Here is an 18,440-nt window from a genome sequence, read left to right as displayed (position 1 = left end):
GGGCTCTTTAACAAAAAAACCAAATTAACAAAAACAAAAAGTTTATTAACAGGTGTAGTGTATGTACATCATGTTGGAGAAATCTAAACCAATGTAACTCAAAATGGTGGCTTAGAATTTCAGCTTATATAAAAAACAGTAGATTGGCAGAGAAATGACAAGACAATGGAAAACAATGGAAAACTTGCATGTTATATGCCAATTATATTTCAATAAATTGAAAAAATATGTATCTCCTGCCTATATGCAGAAAAGGAGGTGGGTTTTGGGGGGTTTGCTGCTGCTTTATTGCCTTTAGCTCAAAATAATTTTTATGTCAGAGTCATATTTTAGGGTGACACATTCTGGTTTCCTTCACCATAAAGCCATTGCTCTCTTGCTTCTGACTTTGCTTAAACAACAACACTCTGCTTTAGGCACTACAGAGTCCAAGTTTTTCTCCCAGAGCACAGGTTTCTCCCAGTGTTTCCATTTCTTTCCTATATTTTATTTCAACCACCTAGTCTCATCTTTGTAATTATACACTTCAAAAGTAAAATGAATATGTTTCTTAAAATGGTTCAAAATGAAAAAAATATTAAAAATAAATATATTTCCTAAGTATTTTATCTGAGGGCTTTGAAATTTAGCTGACAAATCTAAATGGTGTTTTGTTTGTTTGTTTTGGGAGAATAAATAATAGTCTTTTGTCATAAACTGTGATTGTAATTGGAGGTGAAAGAAGCTGAAAGAAGTTACCTGACAACTTGAATGTCTTGACTAATTTTACCCTAATTTGAAAATTGTGTTTAATTCAGCAAATATCTGTTGAGTGCTTCCTATTTGAAAGCACTAAATGTCACGGGGAAGCAGAATTCAGATTGGCTGCCACTGTGAAGAGCTCACAATCTAGTATGGGTTGGATGAACTACTGTGTGTATATGTGTGTGTGTATGTGTGTGTGTGTGTGTATTCACTAAATATATATTTATATTATATACTATAAATTATAATTATATTATAAATGATAAATATATAATTTCACTAAAAATTTACTAAACACATATTCATTTAACTACCTTATGTGTATCTCAGATTCAGCATATCCAAAATGGAGTTAAATGAGGTTAAACTTTCCTTTCAAGCCTGTTTATCCTTGTGTTTCCTACTTAAAACATGACACTTTTTAACCTGATTGCCTAAGCCCAGGAGTTTGACTTGTTCTCCCTTACCCATTATAGCCAGTCAGTTCCAGAGTTACATCCAAGATTTGCCCTGAATATAGTTTGATTCTCTACCATGACTATATCTCTACCTTGTTGTTTTGTATTTACATTTTACCTTAATCTCTGCTGGCAATTCTGGGCTTCATAATTTCTAATCTGGTGTTAGAACCAACCAACTAGTCTTACATCTTTTGATTTTGCCCCCTAACCATTTCCCTGATGCACTAATAATCTTTCTTTTCTTCTGTATTTATTAGTAGCTTTTAAGCTAATGTCTAAGGTCATGAGCATGCAGTTCAAGACATTCAACCTAGGCCAATCCTAGACTCCTTATCTCTTAACCAGTCCTCCTGCCTTTTAAGCTATTTAGAATTTGTCCATATATGGTACTACTTCATATCTTTTACTTAGTTCCCTCCTCTTGAAAATTCTTACCCTCCAGTTCTGTTCGACCTTCCAACTTTATCTAATTCCTACTCCTTTTAAGACAGGTTAAGTAACATATCTGAAAACTTGCCTAACCTCTCCCTCTCCCCTCAGCCCCAAGTGTGCTCTAATAACACTGTTACTACTTTCACCAGCACTGAACATGGTGTTATCCAAGCTTCCACATTTTAGCTGTGGAGAAATTACCTAGCCTCTCTGTGCCTCAGTTTCTACATGTTTTAAAATAAAGATACTGTCAGTGCCTATCTCCTAGAACTGCTGTGATAAGTGAGTCAGTCCTCATAAAGTGTTTAGAACAGCTTCTAGGACATAAATTAGCTCTCGGTAAATGGTAGCCTTCATTGTTACCATCATCGTTTCCATGTGAGATGCCCAGTAGGCAGTTGAAAATGTAAGTCCCAAATTCAGAAGGTATGGTGGTTAGAAAGTAGAATTTAGGAGTCATTTATTGATTTAACTGTTGAAACTGGAATTGAGAAAACCCAAAGCAAAAGTGTGGAGTGAAAAGACTGGAGTATTAAAGACAGAATCTTGGGGAAGTTCATATTTAAGGGACCAGTGATGAAATTGCAAAGGAAACTTAGTAGTAAGAATTCAAGAGATTAGGGCAGCCCAGGTGGCTCAGCGGTTTAGCACCGCCTTCAGCCTGGGGCCTGATTCTGGATCAAGTCCCACGTTGGGCTCCCTGCGTGAGCCTGCTTCTCCCTCTGCCTGTGTCTCTGCCTCTCTCTCTCTCTGTCTCTCTGTCTCTCTCTCTCTGTCAGGAATAAATAAATAAAATCTTAAAAAAAAAAGAATTAGAAAGATTAGAGAACCAGGAGACAGTGGTACTGCAAAGTTCTCAAAAGTACCACGCTTTACAGAAGTTCGGTAGAGAACTTAACAGTCACTGGGAACATTTGGCTAAAAAACCTTATGAAATATTAGCTGACAGCAGTCTTGTTATTATGTCTTTATATAAAATCAGTGTCAAAATTAATAATAATTGGCAGCTATATTCATTGTTTTGGGAGTTATCTTTACAGGCAAAGCTATTCTTTCTCTTCATCCTCATAGTTAAAGACAGTGATTACTTGAGCCTAAAGGAATAATTATGAATTATAGTTTATCTGTACATTAGTGAACCTAAATAACCCAAGTTAAAACATAAGTGATAACATTTGTTCAGAGTCTTATTTACCTGCTTGGTATCTTAACTCCTCTGTATCTCTGTTTATACCATTATCCTAGCCTAGAATGTACTTTCTTCTCTTTTTATCTGAGACTGCACTTTTTGAAGGCCCAGATCAAGTATCATCTCTTCCATTTCTGTATAACCTTTTCATCTTCATTAAACCTATGTTACCAGATATTCTAATTTAACTGAAAATATCTTGTTTTCCTAATGAGTTTGCAAAATTTTCCTGAGTGTTTTATGCTCATTGTATCTAGCATAGGAGCACAGCCAATTATGGGCACTCAGTATTATCTTTATTGACAAAGTATAGGATCAGATTTATAAGTCCCATAAAACATTCATAGAAACACTGGGCCTAGTCACATTAGCATTTCAACAAATATAAGAAAGAAATGTCAGTGACATATATGATCTGCTTTGTATTTTTCATTTGATAAATGCATATAACAAGACAAAGACTATAAAATCTCCTGTTTTATTTCCTTTTAATAGACATGGAAATAAATAATTATTTGTATGACTTTTATAATTCTTTCTATTGTAGGTAGGCAGGGATCCCTCAATTCACATATGGGATACAGAGACCATTAAACCATTGTCAGTATTAAAGGGCTGCCACCAATATGGCGTCTGTGCTGTTGATTTCTCAGGTAAGGCTGTTTTCTGTCTCAAAATGATTAAAATGTATAGGTGATAAATAGCATTATAGCCTAAATCAGTGTTACCTAAACTTGCCTTGTAGCTATGACCTTCCCATAATTGTTTTCAAATGTGCATATTATTGTCCTAACCAGTCAGAGCTGAGAATGTCAGTTTGCTAACTGACATAATTTAATTTTTAAAATATTAAATAAAATGAGTATTATTTTTAATACTCATTAATATAATGTTTCTATTAAACGTCTACATTAACATCTAAAACCATCTGAATTACCACTAATGTGTATTTCCCACTTTGGGCAAACCCCAATCTAACTTAATATTTTACAGCCACAAAATAAACTGAAAATGTTTAGGGCATAAGCTAAGAGAGAGGTGAATGCTGAAATTTTAAAAAATATTTTATTTGTTTATTGATGAGAGACACAGTTAGTGGCAGAGACATAGGCTGAGGGAGCAGCAGGCTTCCCACAGCAAGCCTGATGTAGGACTCAATTCCAGAACCCCGGGATCATGACCTGACTTAAAGGCAGGTGCTCAACCACTAAGCCACCCAGGTGCCCCTGAAATATTTATTTTATAACATTTCTACGAAGTGACAATACTAAGCTATCTTACAAAAATAATTTAAACTATTTTAGCTCTTTGCTGTATCTTTAAAAGTTTAGGGGCACCTGAGTGGTTTAAGTGTCTAACAGGCACAGGTCATGATCTCAGGTTCCTGAGATCTAGCCCCACATCAGGTTCCATGCTCAAGCTCTCTCTCCCACTTCTCTCTCTCTCTCTCTCTCTCTCTCTCTCTCAAATAGTAAACAAAATCTTTTTTAAAAAGTTTAGCAACTACCTCCCCCCTACTTATGTGCGCACTCTCTCCCTTTCTCAAATAAATAAAATCTTTTAAAAAAAGTTTAACAACTACGCATAGATCTACAATGAAAACTAGAGTGTGGATTAGGAAGAGGGGAGAAATACCATTAATAGAGAATTTCATTTTAATAGACAGTAAATTTGTGCTTTCTGCTGCTCTAACTGAAATGAGAATCAGTTATTGGGGAAAAGCATAAATATGCATTTAGGGATCTGCTAAAACTCAAGAAATAAGATTAATTTGGGCAAACTAAAGGAGTTAACAAGAAAAATATCACTAGTAATGATAATGAAATAATTGAGGTTTGCAGAAAGTGGCAGAGTGGCAAATGTTTAACTGTTGTTTGGGCCTTTGCAGCCTATAAATGTGCATACCTGTCGGCAGGACTGAGTTCAATCATTTGTCTAATACATTTATTACTTGTTTAATAATAACAACAACTAATATAATTGACCTTCACTAAAAACACTCCTATTAATGACAATACAGGGTTGTAACCTACATCTTTTTTCATTCAGTTAATTTTCATAATCACTGAGTTCTTATATCACAGTAGAGTTCTTAGAGTAAAATTAATTGAAGTAAATCTTTCCTTCTTTATTAATATTTCCTTCTAATTTTAAAATCTTTTTTCCACTTACCTTCCTCATTCCCTCCATCCTAACTTAGTGGATAAATAAGGAAAATGAGGTCAAAGAAAATGTCAACAGTGTTTAGATGTATGAGAAATTATTCTTTTCTTGCTTAGAAATTCTGGTTGTTTTTATAGCTATATGTGCATGCCTAACATTTAACATTATTTTATAACATTTTAAATATGATGCTAGTTTTAGGATATGTACTGAATGGTTTTTATCTTCTGAATGTTATTGGTCAGTCTCTCTCTCTCTGATTAATTTTTATAGCGGATGGGAAACGTTTGGCTTCAGTTGGAATAGATGATAGCCACACTATTGTGCTGTGGGACTGGAAGAAAGGAGAGAAACTTTCAATAGCAAGGTGGGGAAAAATCTTGATACCACATTGGCAAAATATTGAAATTACATAAAAAATTTTTTAAAACAGTTTTGGAATCAAACATGTAACCTTTTTTTTTTTAATTACTGCGATCTTTATTACCACTGAATAAATAGTATAATCATGGTAAAAAGACAAATTTAAGAACTCATTGGTAGGTTTATCACTTGTGAACCTGCTTTTACTGTAATAAAACATTGGAAGTAGCTGTTATCTAAACTCTTCATTTATAGGGAAAGTGAATTCTATATGGTGAATTGTGCTATATGGTAAACTACGATGTAGCCATTGAAATACTCAAATCACGCGCGCCCAGCTGGGAGCAGCTCAGAGGCTGCTCGGGCGGAGGGAACTGCGCAGCTCCGGGAGCACGATTCCGGCAGCGCAGGCCAGAGCCTGCAGCACTGGGGGACACAGCCCAAGATCCAGCGCTCCCCACCGGGACAGGCAGAGGCCGGGGGGGTACAGGACAGCAAGGATGCTCCTGCACTGGTTGGCCCTGAGCTGTGCAGATCAGCGGCCCCCACCCCCGGAGCATCCAGGCCCCTGCAGACTGGGAGCTGTGGTAGTTACTGTGGGAGCTGACTCCAGGGCTGGAGAGCTGGCCGCCACTGTTGTTTTTCCTCCTGGGGCCTCACAGGATAAACAACCCCCACTGAGTCTCACAGTGGCCTCACAGGATAAACAGGATAAACAACTCTCACTGAGCCATGTACCAGGCAGGGGGCTAGGCAGCTCCCCCAGGTGCTCACACCTGAGAATCAGCACAGCAGGCCCCTCCCCCAGAAGACCAGCTAGAAGGACAGGGGAAAAGCAAGTTATTGACCAAGCAGCACTGGAAAGTTCCAGGGGAAGACAAGGGATTTACAGTATATAGAATCAGACTATACTCCCCCTTGTTTTTTGTTTTCTGTTTGCTTCCCCCTCCTTTTTTTTTCTTTTCTCTTTTTTTTTCTTCTTCTTTTTTTCTTTTTTCTCTTCTCTCTTTTTCTCCTTTTCCCAGTACAACTTGTTTTTGGCCACTCTGCATTGAGCAAAATGACTAGAAGGAAAAAGTCACCTCAAAAGAAAGAATCAGAAACAGTCCTCTCTCCCACAGAGTTACAAAATTTGGATTATAATTCAATGTCAGAAAGCCAATTCAGAGGCACTATTATAAAGCTACTGGTGGCTCTAGAAAAAAGCATAAAGGATTCAAGAGACTTCATGACTGCAGAATTTAGATCTAATCAGGCAGAAATTAAAAATCAACTAAATGAGATGCAATCCAAACTAGAGGTCCTAACAACGAGGGTTAACAAGGTAGAAGAACGAGTGAGTGACATAGAAGACAAGTTGATGGCAAGGAAGGAAACTGAGGAAAAAAGAGAAAAACAATTAAAAGATCATGAGGATAGGTTAAGGGAAATAAATGACAGCCTCGGAAGGAAAAATCTACATTTAATTGGGGTTCCCGAGGGTGCCGAAAGGAACAGAGGTCCAGAATATGTATTTGAACAAATCATAGCTGAGAACTTCCTTAATTTTGGGAGGGAAACAGGCATTCAGATTCAGGAAATAGATCCCCCCCTAAAATCAATAAAAACCGCTCAACACCTCAACATTTAATAGTGAAACTTGCAAATTCCAAAGGTAAAGACAAGATCCTTAAAGCAGCAAGAGACAAGAAATCTCTAACTTTTATGGGGAGAAATATTAGATTAACAGCAGACTTCTCCACAGAGACCTGGCAGGCCAGAAAGGGCTGGCAGCATATATCCAGGGTCCTAAATGAGAAGAACATTCAGCCAAGAATACTTTATCCAGCAAGGCTCTCATTCAGAATAGAAGGAGAGACAAAGAGCTTCCAAGATAGAGAGAAACTGAAAGAATATGTGACCACAAAGCCAGCTCTGCAAGAAATACTAAGGGGGATTCTGTAATACAGGAAGTCCAAGGGAACAATCGACAAAAACAGGGACTGAATAGGTATGATGATGACACTAAATTCATATCTTTCAATAGTAACTCTGAACATGAATGGGCTTAATGACTCCATCAAAAGACACAGGGTTTCAGACTGGATAAAAAAAGCAAGACCCATCTATTTGCTGTCTACAAAAGACTCATTTTAGACATAAGGACACCTACAGCCTGAAAATAAAAGGTTGGAGAACCATGTACCATTCAAATGGCCCTCAAAAGAAAGCAGGGGTAGCCATCCTTATATGAGATAAACTAAAGTTTATCCCGAAGACTGAAGTAAGAGATGAAGAGGGACACTATATCATACTTAAAGAATCTATCCAACAAGAGGACCTAACAATCATCAATATTTATGCCCCGAATGTGGGAGCTGCCAAGTATATCAATCAGTTAATAACCAAAGTTAAGACATACTTAGATAATAATACACTTGGTGACTTGAATGTAGCGCTTTCTACAATTGACAGGTATTCTAAGCACAACATCTCTAAAGAAACAAGAGCTTTAAATGATACACTGGACCAGATGGATTTCACAGATATTTACAGAACTTTGCATCCAAACACAACTGAATATACATTCTTCTCAAGTGCACATGGAACTTTCTCCAGAATAGACCACATACTGGGTCACAAATCAGGTCTTAACCAATACCAAAAGATTGGGATCATCCCCTGCATATTTTCAGACCATAATGCTTTGAAATTAGAACTAAATCACAAGAAGAAGTTTGGAAGGATTTCAAACACGTGGAGGTTAAGGACCATCCTGCTAAAATATTAAAGGGTCAACCAGGAAATTAGAGAAGAATTAAAAAGATTTATGGAAACTAATGAGAATGAAGATACAACCGTTCAAAATCTTTGGGACACAGCAAAAGTAGTCATGAGGGGGAAATACATTGCAATACAAGCATCCATCCAAAAACTGGAAAGAACTCAAATACAAAAGCTAACCTTGCACCTAAAGGAGCTGGAGAAAAAACAGCAAATAGATCCTACACCCAGCAGAAGAAGAGAGTTAATAAAGATTCGAGCAGAACTCAATGAAATAGAGTCCAGAAGAACTGTGGAACAGATTAACAAAACCAGGAGATGGTTCTTTGAAAAAATTAATAAGATAGATAAACCATTAGCCAGCCTTATTGAAAAGAAGAGAGAAAAGACTCAAATTAATAAAATCATGAATGAGAAAGGAGAGATCACCACCAACACCAGGGAAATACAAACGATTTTAAAAACATACTATGAGCAGCTATGCACCAATAAATTAGGCAATCTAGAAGAAACGGATACATTTCTGAAAAACCACAAACTACCAAAACTGGAACAGGAAGTAGAAAACCTGAACAGGCTAATAACCAGGGAGGAAATTGAAGCAGTCATCAAAAACTTCCCAAGACACAAAAGTCCAGGGCCAGATGGCTTCCCAGGGGAATTCTATCAAACGTTTAAAGAAGAAACCATCCCTGTTCTACTAAAGCTGTTCGGAAAGATAGAGATGGAATACTTCCAAACTCGTTCTATGAGGTCAGCATCACCTTAATTCCAAAACCAGACAAAGACCCCACCAAAAAGGAGAATTATAGACCAATATCCCTGATGAACATGGATGAAAAAATTCTCAACAAGGTACTAGCCAACAGGATCCAACAATACATTAAGGAGATTATTCACCATGACCAAGTGGGATTTATCCCCGGGATGCAAGGCTGGTTCAACACTTGTAAAACAATCAATGTGATTGATCGTATCAGCAAGAGAAAAAACAAGAACCGTATGATCCTCTCAATAGATGCAGAAAAAGCATTTGACAAAATACAGCATCCATTCCTGATCAAAACTCTTCAGAGTGTAGGGATAGAGGGAACATTTCTCAGCATCTTAAAAGCCATCTATGAAAAGCCCACAGCAAATATCATTCTCAATGGGGAAACCCTGGGAGCCTTACCCCTAAGATCAGGAACAAGACAGGGATGTGCACTCTCACCACTGCTATTCAACGTAGTACTAGAAGTCCTAGCCACAGCAATCAGGCAATAGAAAGAAATAAAAGGCATTCAAATTGGCAAAGAAGAAGTCAAACTCTCACTCTTCACGGATGGCATGATACTGTACATAGAAAACCCGAAAGACTCCACCCCAAGATTGCTAGAACTCCTACAGCAGTTTGGCAGTGTGGCAGTATACAAAATCAATGCCCAGAAGTCAGTGGCATTTCTATACACTAACAATGAGACTGAAGAAAGAGAAATTAAGGAGTCAATCCCATTTACAATTGCACCCAAAAGCATAAGATACTAGGAAAAACCTAACCAAAGAGGTAAAGGATCTATACCCTAAAAACTATAGAACACTTCTGAAAGAAATTGAGGAAGACACAAAGAGATGGAAAAATATTCCATGCTCATGGATTGGCAGAATTAATATTATGAAATGTCAATTTACACATTTAATGCAATCCCTATCAAAATACCATGGATTTGGGATCCCTGGGTGGCGCGGCGGTTTGGCGCCTGCCTTTGGCTCAGAGTGCGATCCTGGAGACCCGGGATCGAATCCCACATCGGGCTTCCGGTGCATGGAGCCTGCTTCTCCCTCTGCCTATGTCTCTGCCTCTCTCTCTCTCTCTCTGTGTGTGACTATCATAAATAAAGAAAAATTAAAAAAAAAAATACCATGGACTTTCTTCAGAGAGTTGGAACAAATTTTTAAGATTTGTGTGGAATCAGAAAAGACCCTGAATAGCCAGGGGAATTTTAAAAAAGAAAACGATAGCTGGGGGGCATCACAATGCCAGATTTCAAGTTGAACTACAAAGCCGTGGTCATGAAGACAGTGTGGTACTGGCACAAAAACAGACACATAGATCAATGGAACAGAATAGAGAATCCAGAAGTGGATCCTCAACTTTATGATCAATTAATATTCGACAAAGGAGGAAAGACTATCCACTGGAAAAAAAGACAGTCTCTTCAATAAATGGTGCTGGGAAAATTGGACATCCCCCCATGCAGAAGAATGAAACTGGACCATTCTCTTACACCATACACAAAGATAAACTCAAAATGTATGAAAGATCTAAATGTGAGACCAGATTCCATCAAAATCCTAGAGGAGAAAAGGGAGGCAATACCCTTTTTGAACATGGCCACAATAACTTCTTGCAAGATATATCCATGAAGGCAAGAGAAACAAAAGCCAAAATGAACTATTGGGACTTCATCAAGATAAGAAGCTTTTGCACAATTCAAATTAGCAAAGAAGAAGTCAAACTCTCCCTCTTCGCCGATGACATGATACTCTACATAGAAAACCCAAAAGCCTCCACCCCAAGATTGCTAGAACTCATACAGCAGTTTGGTAGTGTGGCAGGATACAAAATCAATGCCCAGAAATCAATGGCATTTCTATACACTAACAATGAGACTGAAGAAAGAGAAATTAAGGAGTCAATCCCATTTACAATTGCACCCAAAAGCATAAGATACCTAGGAATAAACCTAACCAAAGAGGTAAAAGATCTATATCCTAAAAACTATAGAACACTTCTGAAAGAAATTGAGGAAGACACAAAGAGATGGAAAAATATTCCATGCTCATGGATTGGCAGAATTAATATTGTAAAAATGTCAATGTTACCCAGGGCAATTTACACGTTTAATGCAATCCCTATCAAAATACCATGGACTTTCTTCAGAGAGTTAGAACAAATTATTTTAAGATTTGTGTGGAATCAGAAAAGACCCCGAATAGCCAGGGGAATTTTAAAAAAGAAAACCATAGCTGGGGGCATCACAATGCCAGATTTCAGGTTGTACTACAAAGCTGTGGTCATCAAGACGGTGTGGTACTGGCACAAAAACAGACACATAGATCAATGGAACAGAATAGAGAACCCAGAAGTGGATCCTGAAATGTATGGTCATCTAATATTCAATAAAGGAGGAAAGACTATCCATTGGAAGAAAGACAGTCTCTTCAATAAATGGTGCTGGGAAAATTGGACATCCACATGCAGAAGAATGAAACTGGACCACTCTCTTTCACCATACACAAAGATAAACTCAAAATGGATGAGAGATCTAAATGTGAGACAAGAGTCCATCAAAATCATAGAAGAGAACACAGGCAACACCCTCTTTGAACTCGGCCACAGTAACTTCTTGCAAGATACATCCACAAAGGCAAAAGAAACCAAAGCAAAAATGAACTATTGGGACTTCATCAAGATAAGAAGCTTTTGCACAGCAAAGGATACAGTCAACAAAACTAAAAGACCACCTACAGAATGGGAGAAGATATTTGCAAATGACATATCAGATAAAGGGCTAGTTTCCAAAATCTATAAAGAACTTATTAAACTCAACACCAAAGAAACAAACAATCCAATCATGAAATGGGCAAAAGACATGAAGAGAAATCTCACAGAGGAAGACATGGACATGGCCAACATGCACATGAGAAAATGCTCTGCATCACTTGCCATCAGGGAAATACAAATCAAAACCACAATGAGATACCACCTCACACCAGTGAGAATGGGGAAAATTAACAAGGCAGGAAACAACAAATGTTGGAGAGGATGCGGAGAAAAGGGAACCCTCTTACACTGTTGGTGGGAATGTGAAGTGGTGCAGCCACTCTGGAAAACTGTGTGGAGGTTCCTCAAAGAGTTAAAAATAGACCTGCCCTACGACCCAGCAATTGCACTGTTGGGGATTTACCCCAAAGATTCAGATGCAATGAAACGCTGGGACACCTGCACCCCGATGTTTCTATCAGCAATGGCCACAATAGCCAAACTGTGGAAGGAGCCTCGGTGTCCATCGAAAGATGAATGGACAAAGAAGATGTGGTTTATGTATACAATGGAATATTACTCAGCAATTAGAAACGACAAATACCCACCATTTGCTTCAACGTGGATGGAACTGGAGGGTATTATGCTGAGTGAAATAAGTCAGTCGGAGAAGGACAAACAGTGTATGTTCTCATTCATTTGGGGAATATGAATAATAGTGAAAGGGAATATAAAGGAAGGGAAAAGAAATGTTGGGAAATATCAGGAAGGGAGACAGAACATAAAGACTCCTAACTCGGGGAAACGAACTAGGGGTGGTGGAATGGGAGGAGGGCGGGTGTTGGAGGGGAATGGGTGACAGGCACTGAGGGGGCACTTGACGGGATGAGCACTGGGTGTTATTCTGCATGTTGGCAAATTGAACACCAATAAAAAATAAATTTATTATAAAATAAAAAAAAAGACGAAGAAGAGCATGTGAAAAGAAAAAAAAATAAATAAAACATAATTAAATTAAAAAAAAAAAAGCTTTTGCACAGCAAAAGAAACAGTCAACAAAACTAAAAGACAAGCTACAGAATGGGAGAAGATATTTGCAAATGACGTATCAGATAAAGGGCTACTTTCCAAGATCTATAAAGAACTTATTAAACTCAACAGCAAAGAAACAAACAATCCAATCATGAAATGGGCAAAAGACATGAACAGAAATCTCACAGAGGAAGACATAGACATGGCTAACAAGCACATGAGAGGGATCCCTGGGTGGCGCAGCGGTTTGGCGCCTGCCTTTGGCCCAGGGCGCGACCCTGGAGGCCCGGGTCGAGTCCAGGATCGAGTCCCACATCGGGCTCCTGGTGCATGGAGCCTGCTTCTCCCTCTGCCTGTGTCTCTGCCCCCCCCCCCCGTGACTATCATAAATAAATTAATTTAAAAAAAAAAGCACATGAGAAAATGCTCCGCATCACTTGCCATCAGGGAAATACAAATCAAAACCACAATGAGATACCACCTCACACCAGTGAGAATGGGGAAAATTAACAAGGCAGGAAACAACAAATGGAGAGGATGTGGAGGAAGGGGAACCCTCCTGCGCACTGTTGGTGGGAATGTGAACTGGTGCAGCCACTCTGGAAAACTGTGTGGAGGTTCCTCAAAGAGTTAAAAATAGATCTGCCCTACGACCCAGCAATTGCACTGCTGGAAATTTACCCCAAAGATACAGATGCAGTGAAACGCCGGGACACCTGCACCCCGATGTTTATAGCAGCAATGTCCACAATAGTCAAACTGTGGAAGGAGCCTCGGTGTCCATTGAAAGATGAATGGATAAAGATGTGGTCTATGTATACAATGGAATATTACTCAGCCATTAGAAACGACAAATACCCACCATTTGCTTTGACGTGGATGGAACTGGAGGGTATTATGTTGAGTGAAATAAGTCAATCGGAGAAGGACAAACATTATATGGTCCCATTCATTTGGGGAATATAAAAAATAGTGAAAGGGAATAAAGGGGAAAGGAGAAAAAATGAGTGGGAAATATCAGAAAGGGAGACAGAACATGAGAGACTTCTAACTCTGGGAAACGAACAAGAGGTGGGGGAAAGGGAGGTGGGCAGGGAGTGGGGATGACTGGGTGAAGGACACTGAGGGGAGCACTTGATGGGATGAGCACTGGGTGTTATGCTATATGTTGGCAAATTGAACTCCAATTAAAAAAGAATTTAAAAAAAAGAAATACTCAAATCATATATATGAGTGACAGATGATACATACATGTGTATCTCACAAAAAAGCTATAGATTATATGTATTTTTGTCACATTTTCAATTTGCTAAATTTTCTACAAGCATGTATTATTTTTATAATAAAAATATTAATTGCTTTAAAAGAGGAAATAGTCAACAATGTCAGATTATTTTTATTATTGTCCCGTTCCTTAAAGTGAGACATTGAAATACTTTAAAAATAGAGATAAATGCTTTTTTCACTACATAGACAATGGCCAAATAAAAGGTAGTTTAAGAGGAACTATGTGTTAGGAATGACTATATTAAGCTGTAACAAAGTATTATACAAATTTTTTCTTTGATATATGCCACAATTCCCTATGCACAGTACAATAGTAGGTGCTACTGAAAAGAAGTTCAGTTCTTACTGTTTCTATGTTTTAAGAATCTGTTGAGAAGAATTAAATTAAAATTATGACCAAGTAATAAATCTACAAATGCATGATTACATAGCCCAAACCTGAGAGATAAGTGGGCAGAGGATTCAGTAATGGAATAATCAAGATAGGGTATGAATTAGGCAAAAGATTATTATCAGAGAGCTTTGTCTTCAGAGTTTAAACATTCTGGTATCTTTTTCAGAGGAAGTAAAGATAAGATTTTTGTTGTAAAGATGAACCCCTACGTGCCTGATAAATTAATTACAGCTGGAATTAAACACGTGAAATTTTGGCGTAGAGCAGGTAAGGAAGTGCTCTTTTTTACTCCTTTGAAAGAAGTTATTACTTTAAAAGTTATTTTAGCTAAGTGCAATGCAGTATTCTAGTTTCCTGGCACAGAAAAGAGACATTAGTGGAAAACAGGTGAGATCTAAATGAAGTCTGGAGTTCAGTTCATAGAAATGCATCAAACATGTTGGTTTTTTAGTATGTAGTAATTTAAGATGTTAACTTTAGGGAAAATGGGCAAGGAGTATATAAGAATACTCTGTTACCTTTTTGTCTCTTATGAAAGTCTAAAATTATCCAAAATCTTTCTGTTTTTTTTTTTCAGGCGATCCTCATCTGTCTTGATATATTTTAAATAAATGTGAGGTTGATTTTATTGTCATTTATTGACCACATTGATGTAGTATTCATATTTTCAAGAGGGCTTAACTTGGGGCACCTTGTCTGCTTCTCCCTCTCCTCCTACCTCTCCCCACCCCTGCTTATGATATCCCTCCTCCCTCAAATAAATAAATAAAATATTTTTTAAAATGGGCTTAACTTATAAGATGAATCAAGACTCCTTTCTTTTTCTGTTAAAGACATATTTTAGTATAAACTGAAAATGAAAAATTTTGTTAGAATTCTTTGTATGCTATAAAATGATACATAAATGGAATGTATTATTTTAGTCATTTGTAACTATAGATTAGGAGCTGTGGAAGAAGTTTATATTTAAAAAAATTTTTTAATCTCTTTTCTGAATAAAATAGTAATATACTTATAAATTCCACCAATTTGATATTAAGGTCTCAGCACATTTAAACCTTTCAGATTAAAATACACAAATACAGAAAGAAGTAAAATATATATAAGAAAACAATAGCCTTAGTGAAGACATTTCCCAGGTTCAAGTTACTTTCAAATTGTAAACTACATAGAGCATGAATTGATTTTCACGCTTGGATTTAATACTTTATCACAAACTCATTAGATCATAGTGAAAAAGTAAAAAAGTATTTTCACATTTTTATTCCCATATACTTAAACAAAATTTTAGAATACCTTATTTATTTGGAATTACAAATACTAAGCGAGTAATGCTTATTATTTCTGTCTTGAAAATAAAAACCCTTATAAATTTACTTTGAAATAAGAGACAAAGTAAATAGTTTTAGAATGAAACCTTTTTCCTTAAGTTTGATTAGTTATATGGTAGATGAAACTGAACCATAAGAATAAATGTTAAAACTTTGGTGTGTCTTTCAACCTTCCTCACTTTTGGGGTTCTGATCCATGGAGTTCACTAAGTGAGAAATAAGTAATCACTGTATTAATCTAAGTGCTATCTAAGCCTCTAAATGCATAACTTTATGTAAATTAAAGATGTCTTAGGCCTGAGGCTAAAAAGGAGCTTCTAACCTCCTGTTTCAGATCTAGGATTTGAGAATTCCAACATATAAATTATTAAGCTGTCCTCTGAGAAATTTGAACTCTATTCCATGGTTGGTAGGGGCAGACAACCACTGAAAGTTTTTGAGTGCAATGACATGACCTGGTACAATAGGAATGTGTTATACTGTGTCTATCAGAAAACCAATTGATTATTTAAACCAGCAGTGGCAAACTTCCTATAAATGGAGAGACAGGAAATATTTTAGACTTCCAGGCCCAGGCATCAAATCAAAAATATTATGTAAGTACTTGAAGAACAAGAGTGAAAACTCCTGCCCTGCTTTATACCTAGTTGCCATTAAGTGGAGGCATTCATTGTCTCCAAGATCAACTTGCTGCCACAAAAGGGATTGACAGTTTGGGCTGGAGGAACCATTGTCATGCCCCAGTGACACAGGTCCTAGTGTGTTCTTCTCCTCCTAGAGAGCCCTACCTTCTCACTTTGGGCAGCTAGCCAGAATTAAGGCAACTCCTAGGCTAATTCCACTGCTAGTGCTCAGCAGTTGCCATTAGCAAAGTTTTCAACTTGTAGATCACAACTAGCTTAGCCTCTGGCCAGCTGCTAGTTGGCAGCCAGAAGTCAAGAAGGCAGGCTCTGAGAGTAGAGAAGGAAACAAGCATGGCCTCTGTAGTTCACGGTGCTAATCTGCAGGCTCTGTACAAAACCAGGTGGTGGTAGGGTTTGGTTCACAGCCTATACTTTACCTCTTCTGCTCCAGATAGACTGTGCTCTAGTGAAAACCAGTCCCTTCACTTGTGTACTTTCTCTTCTTGCCTACTCATGAACATCAGTTCTTCTTCCCTATCTCTCCTACATCATCCCTTTCCCTTCTTTACTTTTTCAATTCAGCATACAAGTATGGGCTTATTTTTCCATCTTAAATAAATAAAACCAAATGAAAATCCTCCTTCAACTCTACCCTTGAGTTGCTAATCAATTTCTTATATATGTACTATAATACCTTTAGACTGTTGCTTACACGTTCATTTTGCAATGTATCTTCTCCTCTCTCTTGAAAGAAGTCTAATCTCTTCTCCCCCACCCTCACCAATCTACGTAATTACCCTTGCAAATTCAGTAACAACTCTGGCTGCTATGTTAAGAAAATACAGAGGTGTCTGGGTGGCTTAGTTGGTTGAACATCCAGCTCAATTTCAGCTCAGGTCATGATCTCAGGGTTGTGAGACTGAGTCCTGTGCCAGGCTCCACACACAGCACAGAGTCTGCTTAAGATTCTTTCCCTCTTCCTCTGCCTCCTCTGCCCCTCTTCCCTTTCATGCTCTCTATCTCTCTCTAAATAAAATCTTTATTTTTAAAAAAGTGGTCTGCATACATTTATAATATGACTACTTTTTCACTATCTTGCATGCTACCACCATGGTCCATGCCACCTTTATCATTTGCCCAGATGATTGAAATAGCATCTCTTCTTTCTTGCTCTTCTCTGATTTACTCTCAACCCAGAAATCAGAATAAACGTATAATACGTGATATGCCAGATTTTATTCCACTAACCACTTCCTATCTCATGCAGAGTAAAAGTAAAATTCTTACTAGGGCCTGGAAAGCTGCCTTTGACCTCTATGGCGTCATCTCCCATTACTTCTTCCTCCCTTATTTTCTTAGCTATACCGTATTGACCTCTAAAACTATTCTTTGAAGGTTCCTGTCACAATCCTGTACCGGAGGCTCTTGCTGATCCCTCTGCCTTGAACCCTATTCTTGCATGGCTAGCTCTTATACCTCCTTCAGGTCTTCATTCAGCTATTACCTTCTCAATGAGGCCTTTCTTAACTATCCCACTTAAAATGGACCCCTCTCATTTCTTGTCCCCTGTTTATGCTCACATTTTCTACAGCGCACCCATCATCATCTGTTAATATACTGTACATCTTACTTATTTGTTATATTTATTGGCTGTCTCATCAGGAAGCTCCATGAGAGCAGGGAATTTAGTTGTTTGTTTCTTCAAAGCTCTACCCCCAGTGCCTTGAATAGTGCCTGGCATATACATTTCTTGAATAAAATAATGAATTCAATTGGAAAAAAATGGGCAAAGATATCAGTAGATAATGAATGGCCAATACAGATAGGAAACTGTGACAAAGCTCATAAACAATCAGAGAAAGGCACATTAAAGCGTCAATAAAATTCAGTTGGTATTTCATATCCTCCAGTCTGACAATACTAAGTGTTCCTGAAAGGTGGGAAATAGGAACTCCTTTCACTGGTAATTGGAGTGTAAATTGGTGTATCAACTTTGTAGAACAGCTTAGCAACAGATGTTACATCTCATCTATGTTTTCCCTTTTGCACATACCCTGTGGTCATTCCTAGGCATTCCTGCAGAATCTCTTGCTCTTGCATAGAAGAGACCTTTACAGAATTGTTTAAAGCAG

The 18,440-nt window shown here is 37.7% G+C and overlaps 1 protein-coding gene across 3 annotated transcripts in view; it reads left to right on the top strand.

Annotated features, from left to right (window-relative positions):
• The window catches only part of EML5 (EMAP like 5), a 184,102-nt gene that overhangs the window by 85,271 nt on the left and 80,391 nt on the right, over window positions 1–18,440 (top strand). For 2 of the 3 annotated variants that reach the window (XM_072762201.1, XM_072762199.1), the window contains exons 15-17: window positions 3,374–3,479; window positions 5,263–5,356; window positions 14,521–14,621. In XM_072762201.1, coding sequence (XP_072618302.1) covers window positions 3,374–3,479; window positions 5,263–5,356; window positions 14,521–14,621 — 301 coding nt within the window. The remainder of the gene's footprint in view (window positions 1–3,373; window positions 3,480–5,262; window positions 5,357–14,520; window positions 14,622–18,440) is intronic. The other variant, XM_072762200.1, reaches the window with a different exon arrangement.

Source organism: Vulpes vulpes, chromosome 6, assembly GCF_048418805.1.
Source record: "Vulpes vulpes isolate BD-2025 chromosome 6, VulVul3, whole genome shotgun sequence".
Lineage (NCBI taxonomy): Eukaryota > Metazoa > Chordata > Mammalia > Carnivora > Canidae > Vulpes > Vulpes vulpes.
The sequence above is the reverse complement of the archived record's forward strand: the minus strand, read 5'-3'. Positions and strand labels throughout refer to the sequence as shown.